Source organism: Callionymus lyra, chromosome 13 (assembly GCF_982586985.1).
Source record: "Callionymus lyra chromosome 13, fCalLyr1.hap1.1, whole genome shotgun sequence".
In the NCBI taxonomy this organism is placed as follows: Eukaryota; Metazoa; Chordata; class Actinopteri; order Syngnathiformes; family Callionymidae; genus Callionymus; species Callionymus lyra.
In genome coordinates, this window is record NC_141830.1 from 6,495,377 (window position 1) to 6,513,213 (window position 17,837).

Here is a 17,837-nt window from a genome sequence, read left to right on the forward strand (position 1 = left end):
GTTCACCCTTGACCCTGAACCAAGGACACACCTCGTCGTTGAGAGAAATATTGCACGTTTTTCATGTTTCATTTGACAAGAAGATACCATTAGACCAGATCGATATTTGTACTATTCAATATTAGCCTTTAAATATCACTACAGAGTATTTGGTTGAAGACTTTTGTCATTTATGTGAGTATTTATCACCAATTTAAAATATTTCAGTGAATATAAAAATGTATTTTTTATTTCTAAAGCAAATTAATTTTTTTATTTTTACATAGAGTTTTATATTCTAATTCAAATAATTGACTAAATCATTTTCCAAATTTAATATCTTTGAATTCGTGGTCTTTTAAATTCAATTTAAAAAAGGTCTAACAGTGACACCAGACATCACTAAAAGATTACCGACTTGATCAAACAGTCATGTGATCGACTTTTCTTGGGTAAAAAAAATAGCTTTTTTTATCAGTTAAAAAAAAAGCATGATTAGCTTGACTTTATATTTTCAACTCCTTCATTCTGGCTCGATGGCCCCTCACAAAACCCCCGGAATAAAATGTGGCCCCTGAGGAAATCCATTTGTCCACCACTGGTTTAGACTTTCTGTTCAAGGTTAGCTTGTTAGCAACAGTTAGCATTAGCTTCTGCTCAGTTTCTGGTTCATTCATCATCTCGAGAGTGAAGTTACACGTGTTTTCGACGCATGTTTGCAATTTCCAAACAGGTTTCTGTGGACGGTCTGACCAGGAGCGCTGACCTCCGAGGGAGTCCTGATGTCGCAGGATTGTCGTAGTGGCCGTGCAGGTTTGAGAGGAATTCCAAGGAATGCAGACATTCTGCTGATATGACAGCTGATAGACGGATCCATCCTTCCTAAGGAACCCAACCAAGAGTGTTTTTGTTTTTTTTCACCACGACGCGGTTGAATTATTCAATGAAAACATGACTTTCTCTGTGGGTTTCATGAGGCACCTGTGGCTCTCTCCTCTCACCTGTGTGTGTTGGCTCCGCCCCCTCGGAGGCTCCGCCCTCGTGGCTCATATGTGCTGCTGAGTCGCCGAGATCTCAGTGACCTGTGCGAGCTGTGATGATCCCCACGAGGAGCTGCTGAACAGTAAGAACTTTTGACTTCGATCCAACTCTTAGAATCGTGTTCATCACGTCAACATTGAAACGGTTTTCATTGTCATCCGTGGAGGTTTGTGGAAAAATATTTGGATAAAGTTGCTTGTTTCAGTCAAGATTTCTCCAAAAATGTACTTGTAAACTAGTGAATATGAAACAAAAAACTCAATCATAGATTCATTTTGATAGTTTTCATTTGTAAAAACACAATGAACTAATGAACCGAAGTAACTACTGCATCATAAGGTATTATAACATTGTTGTATATGGTAAGTTTTTGTTGTATTTCACTACATTTGCATTTGAAAACTGATTCTAAATTGCGTTCTTGGAATTTCATAGTGAAATATAACAACATATGACGACATGTACATGAGTTTGGCGAGTGTGGCTGAGATTAAATATAAAATGGTGAAAATGTTTGTTATCTCAATGGGTATGAAAGTGAGTAAGTGATATATTTGTGAGTAAATAAATAGATATAAATGCACCCAAATGTCTGGATATTTTCGAGGATATTCATCAGTACTGTAACAATTTTAAATGTTTTCAAAAATGTGATGTTCACGTTTTATTTGATCAAAGTCGTTTTATAGTTTATATTCAAATAAAGTGTGTATTAAAGATAATAATCCAAATTTTTTTTTTGGATTTAACCTAAATATATTCAGTGTTGCAATTAAAATTCTGGCCTCTAGATGGCAGCAGAATAAAATGAGTACCTGGCAATGACTGAGAATGAGAGGATACAGTCAACTCCAGCATCTTTTAAAGCTGATGTTTGGATTGGATACATTTCTCTCTTACGGATTTATGGATTATATTTAAACTATATTTAAATCCATAAAATAAGGATTTCATTTACAACAAAGATGTAAATATTCACAGCGTTTGTTCATGTTTGTGTTGTAATTAAACTTCCGGCCTCTAGATATCACCAGTAAATACATCTCAGCAGCTAAATGAACGCTAAGATCCTGGGGATGACTGAGGACGAGAGGATACAGTGACTCTAGCAACTTTTAAAGCAGATGTTTGAATATATGGTCATGTGGTCTGTAAATCCTGCAACACCAGAGTCAAGTACTTGACAATACTACAAATACATCCTTGTGGCTTCAGTATCACTTTATATCATATGATCATATAGACTCTGTATCTTGATACGTATCAACACCTTCTTGACAATACACTTGGAAATGGAAGATATATACTCAGAATATAATGGTACGCAGGTTTTTTACGTAGGAATTCATGTTGCTTAAAAAATGTAGTTCAGATGAGTTGCCGAAGCTCTTCAACGTTGTCATGTGTGTGTGTGTGTGTGTGTGTGTGTGTGTGTGTGTGTGTGTGTGTGTGTGTGTGTGTGTGTGTGTGTGTGTGTGTGTGTGTGCGTGTGTGTGGATGGAACAGTATTATCATGTTTACCGTTGTTGCCAATAATACGCTGAAATAATTTAAATTGTTTTGTTTAGCAAAATAAAATAATATGCAGGCGTTTAAAACAACAATTCTATTAAAACATTTAATAAAAAATATATATAAATATAATATATATATGTTATAAAGATAATATTATATGTCTTCCCTGCTTCGACAATTAAAGTAGGTTTTGCAAACAAGCAAATGATAGTAAATGAATTAATAATATAGAAACACACTCAAATGTAAACACAAATGATGTAACGATCGTCTGATTTAGCCAAGAGTAAATCACTGTTGTCAGAGAATTTTATGAATTTTATATTTTAAATCTTGTTGAATAATCCAGTTCAATCATCTGTAAATCGAAAAGTTAAATACTTTTTTTTATTGAATAATTAAATTCCATTATCTGGATATGAAAACGTTTTTGTACATATTTAAAAAAAAATCAAACTTAATGTAAAACAATATAAAATAACAATAGTGTCACCAGACATAACCAACAGAGTACCGAGCTACTTGATCCATCTCTCAGCCAATCCCGCGGCTCACAGGCGACAGTTGTATATTGAATTTAAAAGTCCACGAAAAATATATATAGAATTTTTTTATTTTTGGATTCATGCGATAAGTAATTCAAACTATGTGTGGAAAAAAAAAAAAAAATTTTAAAAGATGAGGATTAAGTTGTATGTTCAACTCTATACTGCGACGATGACATCGGAACAAACATGAAGGTTGTGGTTCTTGTGCCGTCAGAGCCTCAGTCATGTCTCCATCTCTGGCTCGATCTGCTCCCAGCGAACTCAACCACTGGTGGACGCAGCTGCGCTTCAGGCTGCAGCACAAGAAAGGATGGAACGAGATGCTGGACGAGACCTTCATGCTCCACACCAAATAGTAGGACCAACCTCCGCTCGTGGTAAAAAGACGTGTCTCTGACTCCCCTCGTTTCCTTTCAGCATCAACGACATCCCTCTCTTCTTCGCGGCCAACAACAACAGCGTCGGCTGCATCAAGAAGCTGCTGAGCTGCTCGTCCACCAACATCTTCGAGAGAGGTGACCTTGAATGTCTTCTTCAAACTCTCATCATCATCTATGGTTCTCACGCTCGGTGGGTTTTGTTGGTCTCAGGTGCTCTCGGGGAGACGGCGCTTCACGTGGCGGTGATGAGCGAGAACCTGGACGCCGCCGTGATCCTCATGGACGGAGCTCCGGAACTCATCAACGAACCCATGACCTCCGACCTCTTCCAAGGTAAGAAGACATGATTTTATCATCAGTAGGTTCAGCGTCAGGAATCTGACGTTGCGTATCACGATACAACGATACGATATATATAGTGATACTGTATTAAAAAGTATATATTTGAAGTATTGTCGAGTACTTGACTCTGGTGTTGTAGTATTTACAGACCACATGACTCTTGATAAAGTCGTAACTGATTTAATTTGTTTTCAAACCAAAATATGTCCAGACATCAGCCTTAAAAGCTGCCTGAGTCACTGTATCCTCTTGTCCTCAGTTATCGCCGCGATCTTAGTGTTCCTTTAGCTGCTGAGACATATTGACTGCTGCCATCTAGAGGCCGGAAGTTTAATTACAACACAAACATTAAAAAACGCTGTGAATATTTGCATGTTTGTTGTAACTGAAATCCTTATTTTATTGATTTAAATATAATTTAAATATAATCCATAAATCCATAAAAGAGAAATGTATCTTCATACACGACAGAATAAGTTAATAATGCATTTTATTTTATGTTTCATTTTTAAGAATCCAAATATTTACAAAGTGGGCAATCCCACACAACAATATTTAAATAATACGTCGAGACAAATATGTCCAAACATCAGCTTTAACAGCTGCTGGACTCACTGTTTCCTCTTGTCCTCAGTCCACTGTTTCTTTAGCTGCAGAGAAATAATGACCTCTGCCATCTAGTGGCCGGAAGTTGCATTGCGACGCAAAAATGAACAAAGTTGTGAATATTTGTGTGTTAGTTGAAAATAAAAATACATTTATTTAATTTTATAAACACATACTAAAATAAGTTCTAAAATATAAAGCATATGACTATGATAAAAAAAAATTGTGTATATTCATGTTTTATTGTTTGAATATTGATAAAGTTTTGCTGAATCTTGATACTGTATCTTTAAAAAAACTACTTGATATCGTTCATGAAAGTGGAAAACTACTAGTTAATTGTTAATGATTTTCTCTCTTCCGTGGCTCGCAGGCGTCACTCCGCTACACATCGCGGTGGTGAACCAGAACTTCAGTCTGGTTCACCACCTGATCAGTCGAGGGGCAGACGTCGCTTCGCCTCGAGTCACCGGACTCTACTTCCGCAAGAGGATCGGTGGATTGATCTATTATGGTGAGTCAAGTTAGAGAGCAGCCAGTGCAGCGCTTCTGTGTTTAAATCCCACAAGTGTAATACATTATTTGGCACAACATTATAAACGAGAAACATGTGTCAAAGTATATCAGTGTCATCAGAATATTGAATTAATTACATTATTTTAGTTTCTCTATTTAAAGGTTGAATTTTTTGTGCATACTTGAATTAAAAAATCAATTTTAAATGAAAATAATATTTTTTTTATATATAGAGTTTGATATTCCTTTTCCAATCATTCAAAAAGACATTAATTCAATTCAATATTTTTAATTTAAAGTCTTTTAAATTCAATAAATAAAAATTTGCTATAATAGTGAAAAATGGTGAAAGTTGGATCCAGTAGCTCGGTACTCTGTTGGTAATGTCTGGAGACACAATTATACCAACATTTATATATTGAATTTAAATTTGATGCTGTATCGGGAAAAAAAAACCTGATTAATTTTGAAAATACAAGTGTTGTTTTTTATAAATTAATTAAATAATGGGATTATTTCAAAAATGTATTTTTTTTTATTATTGCAATCCAATTAAAAGATAACATTTCTAATAAGATTAATAATTTGAATCATTACCATTTTTTATTTAATATAAAAATGTTTGTAAAATAGTAAATAAAAAGGCTATGAATTGTAAATTATTAAGTTCAGAAAATGTATTTTGTAATTTTTGGAATATCAGACTATTTGTGTAAAAAAAAAAGAATTTTTAAATTAATTTATTTAAAAAAAAAAAAACCTGAATAAAACCTTTCATTACATAAAGTATTATCATTTAATTATTGAAATAAATCACTTAAATGCTTTAAAAAACAAAGAAACCATTGATATACACCATATAAACTATACATATATGTATTAAGATCTGTTGTAAATATATTTATTTATATTTATATACAATATGTACAGTATATTTATTCAGTATATACAATTATATATAAAAATAAATGTCTTGTCACGTCCGTTCACAGGTGAGCACATCTTGTCTTTCGCTGCTTGTGCTGGAAATGAAGAAATCATCTCCATGGTCATCGACGCAGGGGCCAGTACCCGGGTCCAGGACTATCGGGGTAAAGAACAACAACACCTGACAAAGACGAGGCAGCCTTCTGGCTCAGCTCTAACCTCACGCTCCACACAGGTAACACTGTGCTGCATGTTCTGGTCCTCCAGCCCAACAAGACCACGGCGTGTCAGGCCATCGACCTGATCATGTCGCGCGACGCCGAGCTGGACCAGCAGGTCCCTCTGGACATGGTCCCCAACTTCAGAGCCCTCACGCCCTTCAAGCTGGCCGCCAAAGAAGGCAACGTCGTGGTAAGTCGGACTCTGGAGACGTCCCTGCGATGGAAGCGTGACTCCTCTCCTGGTCGCAGGCGTTCCAGCATCTGGTCAACAAGCGCCGCCTGGTCCAGTGGAGTCTGGGCCCTCTGACCTCTCACCTCTACGACCTGAACGAGATCGACTCGTGGGCCGACAACAACTCGGTGCTGGAGCTGATCGTGGCGAGCCCGCACAGAGAGGTGGAGGTCGAGCGCTCACGTGTCCGTGGACGCTTTACTGATGTTTTCTTTTTAACTGGTCAGGCTCGGAGGATTCTGGAGGTGACGCCGGTCAAACAACTGGTCAGTCTCAAGTGGAACCTCTACGGGAAACATTACTTCAGGTGAACTCCTCAGTATTTGTTCCTCACATAGAAGTGTTGACGTGGAAGTATATTGTCTATGAAAGTGTATCCATTTTATCAGAATACTTCAGGAATTTTAAAAGTTGATACTTTCAATTTTCTACTCGAAATGTTGTTAAAGCATCATATCGTCTTATGGTATATTGAAAGGTTCAGTTTAAAAAATATATATTTAAAAAACATTTTTTATATTCTAATTCCAAGAATTTCAAGTTCAATACTTTTGAATTGGTAGTCTTTTAAATTCAATATAAAAATGTTATGTTGGTATAAATGTGTCACCAGACATTACTAAAAGAGCACTGAGCTACTTGATCCAACTTTCAGCCAATCATGTGACGCACAGACGATCATGTGACGACATAGAAGGGCATTTAGCTCGGTGCTCTATTAGTTTTGTCTGGTGACACTATTATACCAACATTTTAATAGACTTTAAAAGACTACTGATTAAAAAATATTGAATTTAGAACATTTTATTTATTGATGAGACATTATTTAAATGTATTTCATTACCATAAAAATAATAACAAATTATTTTGAGAAATAACTAAACATTTAAAAATAGGAAACATTAGTTTTTCTTTCTTTTTGTTTATATTATTGCATCATCGATGACAAGAGAGAGTTTATATTGAAGAATCAGTATTTGTAATATTTTGTAAGACTAGAATACATATTTTGTGTAATTTATAGTATTTATACAATTATTACACACACTTTGTTGTGAAATACTTAAAATACATTCGTATATTGCTTATAAAAACATAATACAAAGTATATTAAGTCCAGTGATGCATGAAGGTCTTCTTTTCTCTTGATGTCCACCAGGCTGCTGATGCTTTTCTACCTTCTGTACATCGGTATCTTCACTCTGTGTTGCGCATACCGCCCCCTGAAGGACGCTCCGGGGAACTACAGCAGCACAGACTTGGACAAAACCATTCGTGTTCAGAAGACGCTGCAGGTGAGTGAGAGGATGAATCTGAGTGTGTGGGACGTTGACTGTGAGACACTGAAGGTGAGTGAGAGGATGAATCTGAGTGTGTGGGACGTTGACTGTGAGACACTGAAAGTGAGTGAGAGGATGAATCTGAGTGTGTGGGACGTTGACTGTGAGACACTGAAGGTGAGTGAGAGGATGAATCTGAGTGTGTGGGACGTTGACTGTGAGACACTGCAGGTGAGTGAGAGGATGAATCTGAGTGTGTGGGACGTTGACTGTGAGACACTGAAGGTGAGTGAGAGGATGAATCTGAGTGTGTGGGACGTTGACTGTGAGACACTGAAAGTGAGTGAGAGGATGAATCTGAGTGTGTGGGACGTTGACTGTGAGACACTGAAAGTGAGTGAGAGGATGAATCTGAGTGTGTGGGACGTTGACTGTGAGACACTGAAGGTGAGTGAGAGGATGAATCTGAGTGTGTGGGACGTTGACTGTGAGACACTGAAGGTGAGTGAGAGGATGAATCTGAGTGTGTGGGACGTTGACTGTGAGACACTGCAGGTGAGTGAGAGGATGTATCTGAGTGTGTGGGACGTTGACTGTGAGACACTGAAAGTGAGTGAGAGGATGAATCTGAGTGTGTGGGACGTTGACTGTGAGACACTGAAGGTGAGTGAGAGGATGAATCTGAGTGTGTGGGACGTTGACTGTGAGACACTGAAGGTGAGTGAGAGGATGAATCTGAGTGTGTGGGACGTTGACTGTGAGACACTGAAAGTGAGTGAGAGGATGAATCTGAGTGTGTGGGACGTTGACTGTGAGACACTGAAAGTGAGTGAGAGGATGAATCTGAGTGTGTGGGACGTTGACTGTGAGACACTGAAGGTGAGTGAGAGGATGAATCTGAGTGTGTGGGACGTTGACTGTGAGACACTGAAGGTGAGTGAGAGGATGAATCTGAGTGTGTGGGACGTTGACTGTGAGACACTGCAGGTGAGTGAGAGGATGTATCTGAGTGTGTGGGACGTTGACTGTGGGACGTTGACTGTGAGACACTGAAAGTGAGTGAGAGGATGAATCTGAGTGTGTGGGACGTTGACTGTGAGACACTGAAGGTGAGTGAGAGGATGAATCTGAGTGTGTGGGACGTTGACTGTGAGACACTGAAGGTGAGTGAGAGGATGAATCTGAGTGTGTGGGACGTTGACTGTGAGACACTGAAGGTGAGTGAGAGGATGAATATGAGTGTGTGGGACGTTGACTGTGAGACACTGAAGGTGAGTGAGAGGATGAATCTGAGTGTGTGGGACGTTGACTGTGAGACACTGCAGGTGAGTGAGAGGATGAATCTGAGTGTGTGGGACGTTGACTGTGAGACACTGAAAGTGAGTGAGAGGATGAATCTGAGTGTGTGGGACGTTGACTGTGAGACACTGAAAGTGAGTGAGAGGATGAATCTGAGTGTGTGGGACGTTGACTGTGAGACACTGAAGGTGAGTGAGAGGATGAATCTGAGTGTGTGGGACGTTGACTGTGAGACACTGCAGGTGAGTGAGAGGATGAATCTGAGTGTGTGGGACGTTGACTGTGAGACACTGAAGGTGAGTGAGAGGATGAATATGAGTGTGTGGGACGTTGACTGTGAGACACTGAAGGTGAGTGAGAGGATGAATATGAGTGTGTGGGACGTTGACTGTGAGACACTGCAGGTGAGTGAGAGGATGAATCTGAGTGTGTTGGACGTTGACTGTGAGACACTGAAGGTGAGTGAGAGGATGAATCTGAGTGTGTGGGACGTTGACTGTGAGACACTGAAGGTGAGTGAGAGGATGAATCTGAGTGTGTGGGACGTTGACTGTGAGACACTGAAAGTGAGTGAGAGGATGAATCTGAGTGTGTGGGACGTTGACTGTGAGACACTGAAAGTGAGTGAGAGGATGAATCTGAGTGTGTGGGACGTTGACTGTGAGACACTGAAGGTGAGTGAGAGGATGAATCTGAGTGTGTGGGACGTTGACTGTGAGACACTGAAAGTGAGTGAGAGGATGAATCTGAGTGTGTGGGACGTTGACTGTGAGACACTGAAAGTGAGTGAGAGGATGAATCTGAGTGTGTGGGACGTTGACTGTGAGACACTGAAAGTGAGTGAGAGGATGAATCTGAGTGTGTGGGACGTTGACTGTGAGACACTGAAGGTGAGTGAGAGGATGAATCTGAGTGTGTGGGACGTTGACTGTGAGACACTGAAAGTGAGTGAGAGGATGAATCTGAGTGTGTGGGACGTTGACTGTGAGACACTGAAAGTGAGTGAGAGGATGAATCTGAGTGTGTGGGACGTTGACTGTGAGACACTGAAAGTGAGTGAGAGGATGAATCTGAGTGTGTGGGACGTTGACTGTGAGACACTGAAGGTGAGTGAGAGGATGAATCTGAGTGTGTGGGACGTTGACTGTGAGACACTGCAGGTGAGTGAGAGGATGAATATGAGTGTGTGGGACGTTGACTGTGAGACACTGAAGGTGAGTGAGAGGATGAATCTGAGTGTGTGGGACGTTGACTGTGAGACACTGAAGGTGAGTGAGAGGATGAATCTGAGTGTGTGGGACGTTGACTGTGAGACACTGAAGGTGAGTGAGAGGATGAATCTGAGTGTGTGGGACGTTGACTGTGAGACACTGAAGGTGAGTGAGAGGATGAATCTGAGTGTGTGGGACGTTGACTGTGAGACACTGAAGGTGAGTGAGAGGATGAATCTGAGTGTGTGGGACGTTGACTGTGAGTCGATGTTGCAGGAAAGTTACGTGACGTACGAAGACACTCTTCGACTGGCAGGAGAAGTCATCAGTGTGTTGGGAGCTCTGGTCATCTTGTTACTGGAGGTTAGTTATTCACTCGCTACTTGTTCACTTCATCACTTGTTCACTCCCGCCTCCCTTCTTCACGTCATCATTTATATACCTTCATCAATTCACCAATACATTACTTCATCAATTCATCACTTCATTACTTCATTACTTTATCACTTTATCACTTTATCACTTCATCACTTCATCAATTCATCACTTCATTACTTCATTACTTTGTCACTTCGTCACTTTATCACTTTATCACTTCATCACTTCATCACTTCATTACTTCATTACTTTGTCACTTCGTCACTTTATCACTTCATCACTTCATCACTTCATCAATTCATCACTTCATTACTTCATTACTTCATCACTTTACCACTTCTTTACTCATTCACTTCTTCACTTCTTCACTTCATCACTCCATCACTTCATCAATTCATCACTTGTTCACTTCATCACTCCATCACTTCATCAATTCATTAATTCATCAATACATCACTTGTTCACTCCATCACTTCATCAATTCATCACTTGTTCACATGTTCACTTCATCAATTCATTAATTCATCACTTGTTCACTTCATCACTCCATCAATTCATCACTTCTTCATTTCTTCACTTCATCGCTTCATCACTTCTTTCCCTCATCACCTTCACTTCATCACTTCTTCACCTCATCACTTCATCACTTCAACAATTCATTACTTCATCACTTCTTCACTTCATCACTTCATCACATCATCATTTGTATAACTTCATCACTTCCTCATTTTTATAACTTCATCACTTCCTCATTTTTATAACTTCATCACTTCCTCATTTCTATAACTTGATCAGTTCATCATTTGTATAACTTGATCAGTTCATCATTTGTATAACTTGATCAGTTCATCATTTGTATAACTTGATCAGTTCATCATTTGTATAACTTGATCAGTTCATCATTTGTATAACTTGATCAGTTCATCATTTGTATAACTTGATCTGTTCATCATTTGTATAACTTGATCAGTTCATCATTTGTATAACTTGATCAGTTCATCATTTGTATAACTTCATCACTTCATCATTTGTATAACTTCATCATTCATCATTTGTATAACTTGATCAGTTCATCATTTGTATAACTTCATCACTTCATCATTTGTATAACTTCATCATTCATCATTTGTATAACTTGATCAGTTCATCATTTGTATAACTTGATCATTCATCATTTGTATAACTTCATCACTTCATCATTTGTATAACTTGATCACTTCATCATTTCTATAACTTGATCAGTTCATCATTTGTATAACTTGATCACTTCATCATTTGTATAACTTGATCACTTCATCATTTGTATAACTTGATCAGTTCATCATTTGTATAACTTCATCACTTCATCATTTGTATAACTTCATCATTCATCATTTGTATAACTTGATCACTTCATCATTTGTATAACTTCATCAGTCATCATTTGTATAACTTGATCAGTTCATCATTTGTATAACTTGATCAGTTCATCATTTGTATAACTTGATCATTCATCATTTGTATAACTTCATCATTCATCATTTGTATAACTTCATCACTTCATCATTTCTATAACTTGATCAGTTCATCATTTGTATAACTTGATCAGTTCATCATTTGTATAACTTGATCACTTCATCATTTGTATAACTTCATCATTCATCATTTGTATAACTTCATCATTCATCATTTGTATAACTTGATCAGTTCATCATTTGTATAACTTGATCATTCATCATTTGTATAACTTCATCATTCATCATTTGTATAACTTCATCACTTCATCATTTGTATAACTTGATCAGTTCATCATTTGTATAACTTGATCACTTCATCATTTGTATAACTTGATCACTTCATCATTTGTATAACTTGATCAGTTCATCATTTGTATAACTTCATCATTCATCATTTGTATAACTTCATCACTTCATCATTTGTATAACTTGATCAGTTCATCATTTGTATAACTTGATCACTTCATCATTTGTATAACTTGATCAGTTCATCATTTGTATAACTTCATCACTTCATCATTTGTATAACTTCATCACTTCATCATTTGTATAACTTGATCATTCATCATTTGTATAACTTGATCACTTCATCATTTGTATAACTTCATCACTTCATCATTTGTATAACTTGATCACTTCATCATTTGTATAACTTCATCACTTCATCATTTGTATAACTTCATCACTTCATCATTTGTATAACTTGATCACTTCATCATTTGTATAACTTGATCACTTCATCATTTGTATAACTTCATCACTTCATCATTTGTATAACTTGATCACTTCATCATTTGTATAACTTGATCAGTTCATCATTTGTATAACTTCATCACTTCATCATTTGTATAACTTGATCACTTCATCATTTGTATAACTTCATCACTTCATCATTTGTATAACTTCATCACTTCATCATTTGTATAACTTGATCACTTCATCATTTCTATAACTTGATCAGTTCATCATTTGTATAACTTGATCACTTCATCATTTGTATAACTTGATCACTTCATCATTTGTATAACTTGATCACTTCATCATTTGTATAACTTGATCAGTTCATCATTTGTATAACTTCATCACTTCATCATTTGTATAACTTCATCACTTCATCATTTGTATAACTTGATCACTTCATCATTTGTATAACTTCATCACTTCATCATTTGTATAACTTGATCAGTTCATCATTTGTATAACTTGATCACTTCATCATTTGTATAACTTGATCAGTTCATCATTTGTATAACTTGATCAGTTCATCATTTGTATAACTTGATCACTTCATCATTTGTATAACTTCATCACTTCATCATTTGTATAACTTGATCACTTCATCATTTGTATAACTTCATCACTTCATCATTTGTATAACTTCATCACTTCATCATTTGTATAACTTGATCACTTCATCATTTGTATAACTTCATCACTTCATCATTTGTATAACTTCATCACTTCATCATTTGTATAACTTGATCACTTCATCATTTGTATAACTTGATCAGTTCATCATTTGTATAACTTGATCAGTTCATCATTTGTATAACTTCATCACTTCATCATTTGTATAACTTGATCACTTCATCATTTGTATAACTTGATCAGTTCATCATTTGTATAACTTCATCACTTCATCATTTGTATAACTTGATCACTTCATCATTTGTATAACTTCATCACTTCATCATTTGTATAACTTCATCACTTCATCATTTGTATAACTTGATCACTTCATCATTTGTATAACTTCATCACTTCATCATTTGTATAACTTGATCAGTTCATCATTTGTATAACTTGATCAGTTCATGAAATCATCACTCCATTGAACTAAACCTCTCCTCAGATCCCTGACATCCTGAGGGTGGGCGCCAAGGGTCACTTCGGACAGACGGCTCTGGGGGGTCCGTTCCACGTGATCCTGTAAGGATCCTCTAAGTTGTGAGTGTGAGGCGACCGTGACTGAAGCTCTGCTCCTCAGCATCAGCTACGGGAGTCTGGTGGTCCTGCTGTGCGTCTTCAGAGGGTGTGGTCTTCAGGGAGAGGCCGAGCTCATGGCTCTGTGTCTGGTGTTGGGCTGGAGCAACGTCATGTTCTTCGCCCGCGGCTTCGAGATGCTCGGCCCGTACGTCATCATGATCCAGAAGGTACTGGAATACTGTCTGAACTGAAAGAACCACATTATGTGACGATAACTTTGACTCAACATTTCTTAGATTCCATATCATCAAATACTGTTCAAATAAAGAAGGCCTGAAAACTAGTGATGGTCAGAGTCCACTAGATGGCGTCCCTGCACTATTTTCCCTCTTGTTTTGAGCAGCTGTTCTAATGAAACGTCATCGTCCCATCACTCCTAAAAACAAATGTGTTTGTGGTATCCCTTGTGTTGTCTCAGGGTCAAGGTCAACGACCTCCGTGGCTGCCATAAATACATATGCAGTGGTGGAGGTCGTTCACCTTGACCCAGAGACAACACAAGGGATACCACAAACACATTTGTTTTTGGTCCTTCAGGTCACTTTGACCCTGAGATAACACAAGGGTTAATTCAATCATTTGTATATGAAACATGGACATTTTTCTTTTACCACATATAGTTTTGAATTATATGTAGAATAATTAAAAAATAAACATCTAAATTCAATATATTTTATTCGATATACAGTTTATACAAACTATTATACCAAATGTTTAGTGACTCACTCTTGCACGGGAGCCAAGGTCTTAAGCATCGAGTCAAACACTCAAGCTGCCATCCTGTGAAACATAGTTATGGAGAAACTTTTAAAAATTAGATTTTTTAAAATGTTTTTCCAACAGAATTATGTACCTGCTAGCTTAGCGAGTGGCTAACAGTGTTTTATGTTTCCTTTAAAATAATCGTATCATAAAACGTTGATGATTTATTTTCCCATGATTCAAACATTTGCCGCCACGTCTCCTCGTTCCTCCAGATCATATTTGGAGACCTGACCAAGTTCATGTGGCTGAGCTTCATCGTCCTGCTGGGCTTCTCCACCTGTGAGTCTCCATCGCTCCATCAGAGGAGGTTCTGAGAAAGACTGACTAAACTTTCTCCCCCCCAGCTCTGTGGATGGTCTACATGACGCAGGACCCGGACTCCATCCCCGCCTACAGCTCCTTCCCCATCACCCTCTTCTCCCAGTTCGAGCTGAGCGTGGGGCTCATCGACCTGCCCGTGGACCACACCTTCATCACGCCGCCCATCGTGCACGTGCTGCACTGCGCCTTCTCCGTGGTTTCCTACATCCTGCTGCTCAACCTGCTGATCGCCATGATGAGCGACACCCACTGGAGGGTGGCCCAGGAGAGGGACGAGCTCTGGAGGACTCAGGTCGTGGCCACGACGCTGATGCTGGAGAGGAGGCTGCCGCGCTGCCTCTGGCCTCGCCTGGGCGTCTGTGGACTCAACTACGGGCTGAGAGAGCGCTGGTACCTCCGGTGAGACTTTTGTGTGAGCTGAGCCAGAGGAGAGCGAATGTGTTGATATTTACAGACCACATGACTCTTGATGAAGTCGTAACTGATTTCATTTGTTTTTCAAACCAAAATATGTCCAGACATCAGCCTTAAAAGCTGTATCCTCTTGTCCTCAGTTATCGCCGTGTCTTTGTGTTCCTTTAGCTGCTGAGACATATTGAGTGCTGCCATCTAGAGGCCGGAAGTTTAATTACAACACAAACATGAACAAACGCTGTGAATATTTGCATGTTTGTTGTAACTGAAATTCTTATTTTATTGATTTAAATATAATTTAAATATAATCCATAAATCCGTAGAAGAGAAATGTATCTTCATACACGACAGAATAAGTTAATGCATTTTATTTTATGTTTCATTTTATGTTTTCAAACCAAAATATGTCCAAACATCAGCTTTAAAAGCTGCTGGAGTCGACTGTATCCTCTCGTCCTCAGCAATCGCCGCGATCTTAGCTGCTGAGACGTATTTTTTGCTGCCATCTAGAGGCGGGAGGTTTAATTACAACACAAACATAAATAAAAGGTTTAAGGTAAGGTAAACTTTATTGATCCTTCAGGAGGTCTCCTTCGGGAAATTGTTTTTTTTCCAATAGCCACAGAAAATACAGCAATTTTTCATAAAAAATTATCAAAATAAAATAAGAAGAACAAAGAGAAATAAAGAGAAAGAACAAGATGATACAATCTTAGTCTAAAGATAAAGATAAAGAACATAGATCAAATTTGAATATTTTAAGTTTGAATATTTACATGTTAATTGTTAATAAAATCCCTATTTTATTCTTTACTCACTTTTTTTAAATATAAACTTTAAAGGAGAAATGTATCTTCATACATAACAGAATAAGTTAATTAATTGATTTTATATTTAATTTTTTTGTTTTTCATTTTAAAAAATGTCCAAATATTTACAAAGTGTGCATCTAACACAACAATATTTAAATATTACCCCAAAAAATTGGATTTTTACAACACAACAGCTTAAATTTAAAAAAAAAATACAACTTTAAAATAATAAAAACAAAACCTTTTTTTTTACAAAGTTATTAATTCAATATAAATATAAAGTTTGCTCGGAACTCTGTTGGTTATGTCTGGTGAGACTATTATACCAACTTTTTTATATCGAATTTAAAAGAGTACTAGTTAAAAAATGTAATTTAATTTAGGATAAAATTAGTTTTAAATATTGGAATTAGAATAAGAAACTCATGCAAAAACCATTTAGATCAAAAAAAAAGAAAAGAAATTATGTTAAAAAACAAACAAATTCAACCTTTAAAAATATAAGAAATTCTATAATTGAAAAAAAACATTTTCATTTTATTATTTAATTTGGAAAATGTTCGATTTTCTTAAAATACAATTAAATAAATAACAATCAAAAGTTTCAACATTTGAAGTTTAATATTTTTTGCTCAATATTGTGATGATGATCTTTACAGCGGCTTTGAGTCTAGTTACTTAAAGTCTTCTGCCTCGAATGTGCCACACTTGACCCTTGACCTTGAGAGATGTTTGTCTCCAGGGTGGAGGACAGGAACGACCCCATGATGCAGAAGATGCGTCGATACATCAAGGCGTTCTCCAAAGACGACGAGAAGGAGGACCTGGAGAAGAACGATCCCACCAAGGAGTCCGACCCCGGAATGGCGATGCTCAGGCCCAGGAGGAGACCCATGTCGGGCTGGCAGGTGATCCGCAACAGCGCCTTCGGTCTGGACCTGCAGCCCGAGCAGCTGCAGGACGACCAGGACGTCGACTACGTCTAGAACTTTCTTAGAAGAAGAAGAAGAAGACGAAGAAGAAGAAGAAGAAGAAGAAGACGCTCAAAGTGCAATCGCTCCCTCAGTATTACGCTCGTGTGTCTCATAATCAACACTTGTTATATTGTGTATAAAACAAACATGTGTGTGTTTTATATCATAAATATATTCTGTTTATCCTCGTTTTTCTTGTATGTCCCAGCTAGCCAGGGTTTCACCATCACTTGTGAAGTGATTTTTTTTTTTTCTGAATTATTATCATTTTATCGGTTTCAACATTATAATTATATTTTCTGTCAAATGAATTTTTAAATATATTTTCAGAAAAGAAAAGCAACATGTGTTTGAAATGCAGTTTCAAAATGTACAAGAAATGTTTCTGGTGATAAATAAAGTACAAATGAAAGAAGTTATTTCACTTTTCTGTCCATTTACTAGTAATGTGTTGATGAAGCTTCATGAAGCAGTGTCGTTAGAGTCCACTAGATGGCGTCTCTGCACTATTTTCCTTTGTTTTGAACAACTTTTCTAATGAAACATCATTTTTAAACGGATGGCGCCCCCTACTGACCTCTAGTCATCGGTCAG

General features: G+C 37.5%; 1 protein-coding gene across 1 annotated transcript; it reads left to right on the top strand.

Moving 5' to 3' along the window:
- The first annotated feature begins 1,046 nt into the window (after positions 1–1,046).
- On the top strand, positions 1,047–17,638 carry trpv6 (transient receptor potential cation channel, subfamily V, member 6). Its single transcript, XM_087805158.1, has 16 exons — positions 1,047–1,102; positions 3,298–3,438; positions 3,501–3,598; positions 3,674–3,796; positions 4,785–4,925; positions 5,920–6,018; positions 6,090–6,265; positions 6,325–6,471; positions 6,535–6,614; positions 7,467–7,602; positions 10,374–10,460; positions 13,824–13,900; positions 13,959–14,124; positions 14,935–15,001; positions 15,067–15,442; positions 17,012–17,638. Exons 2-16 carry the CDS (start codon positions 3,308–3,310, stop codon positions 17,253–17,255), a joined length of 2,148 nt encoding a protein of 715 aa, XP_087661284.1. The 5' UTR covers positions 1,047–1,102; positions 3,298–3,307; the 3' UTR covers positions 17,256–17,638.
- Positions 17,639–17,837: the final 199 nt, after the last annotated feature.

Excerpts from the sequence above, each read along its gene's own strand:
- trpv6 (XM_087805158.1), top strand. The coding sequence starts at position 3,308 with ATGTCTCCATCTCTGGCTCGATCTGCTCCCAGCGAACTCAACCACTGG. Across the intron at positions 6,266-6,324 it reads CCAAAGAAGGCAACGTCGTG|GCGTTCCAGCATCTGGTCAA; the intron begins GTAAGTCGGACT and ends TCCTGGTCGCAG. Across the intron at positions 15,002-15,066 it reads CCTGCTGGGCTTCTCCACCT|CTCTGTGGATGGTCTACATG; the intron begins GTGAGTCTCCAT and ends TCTCCCCCCCAG.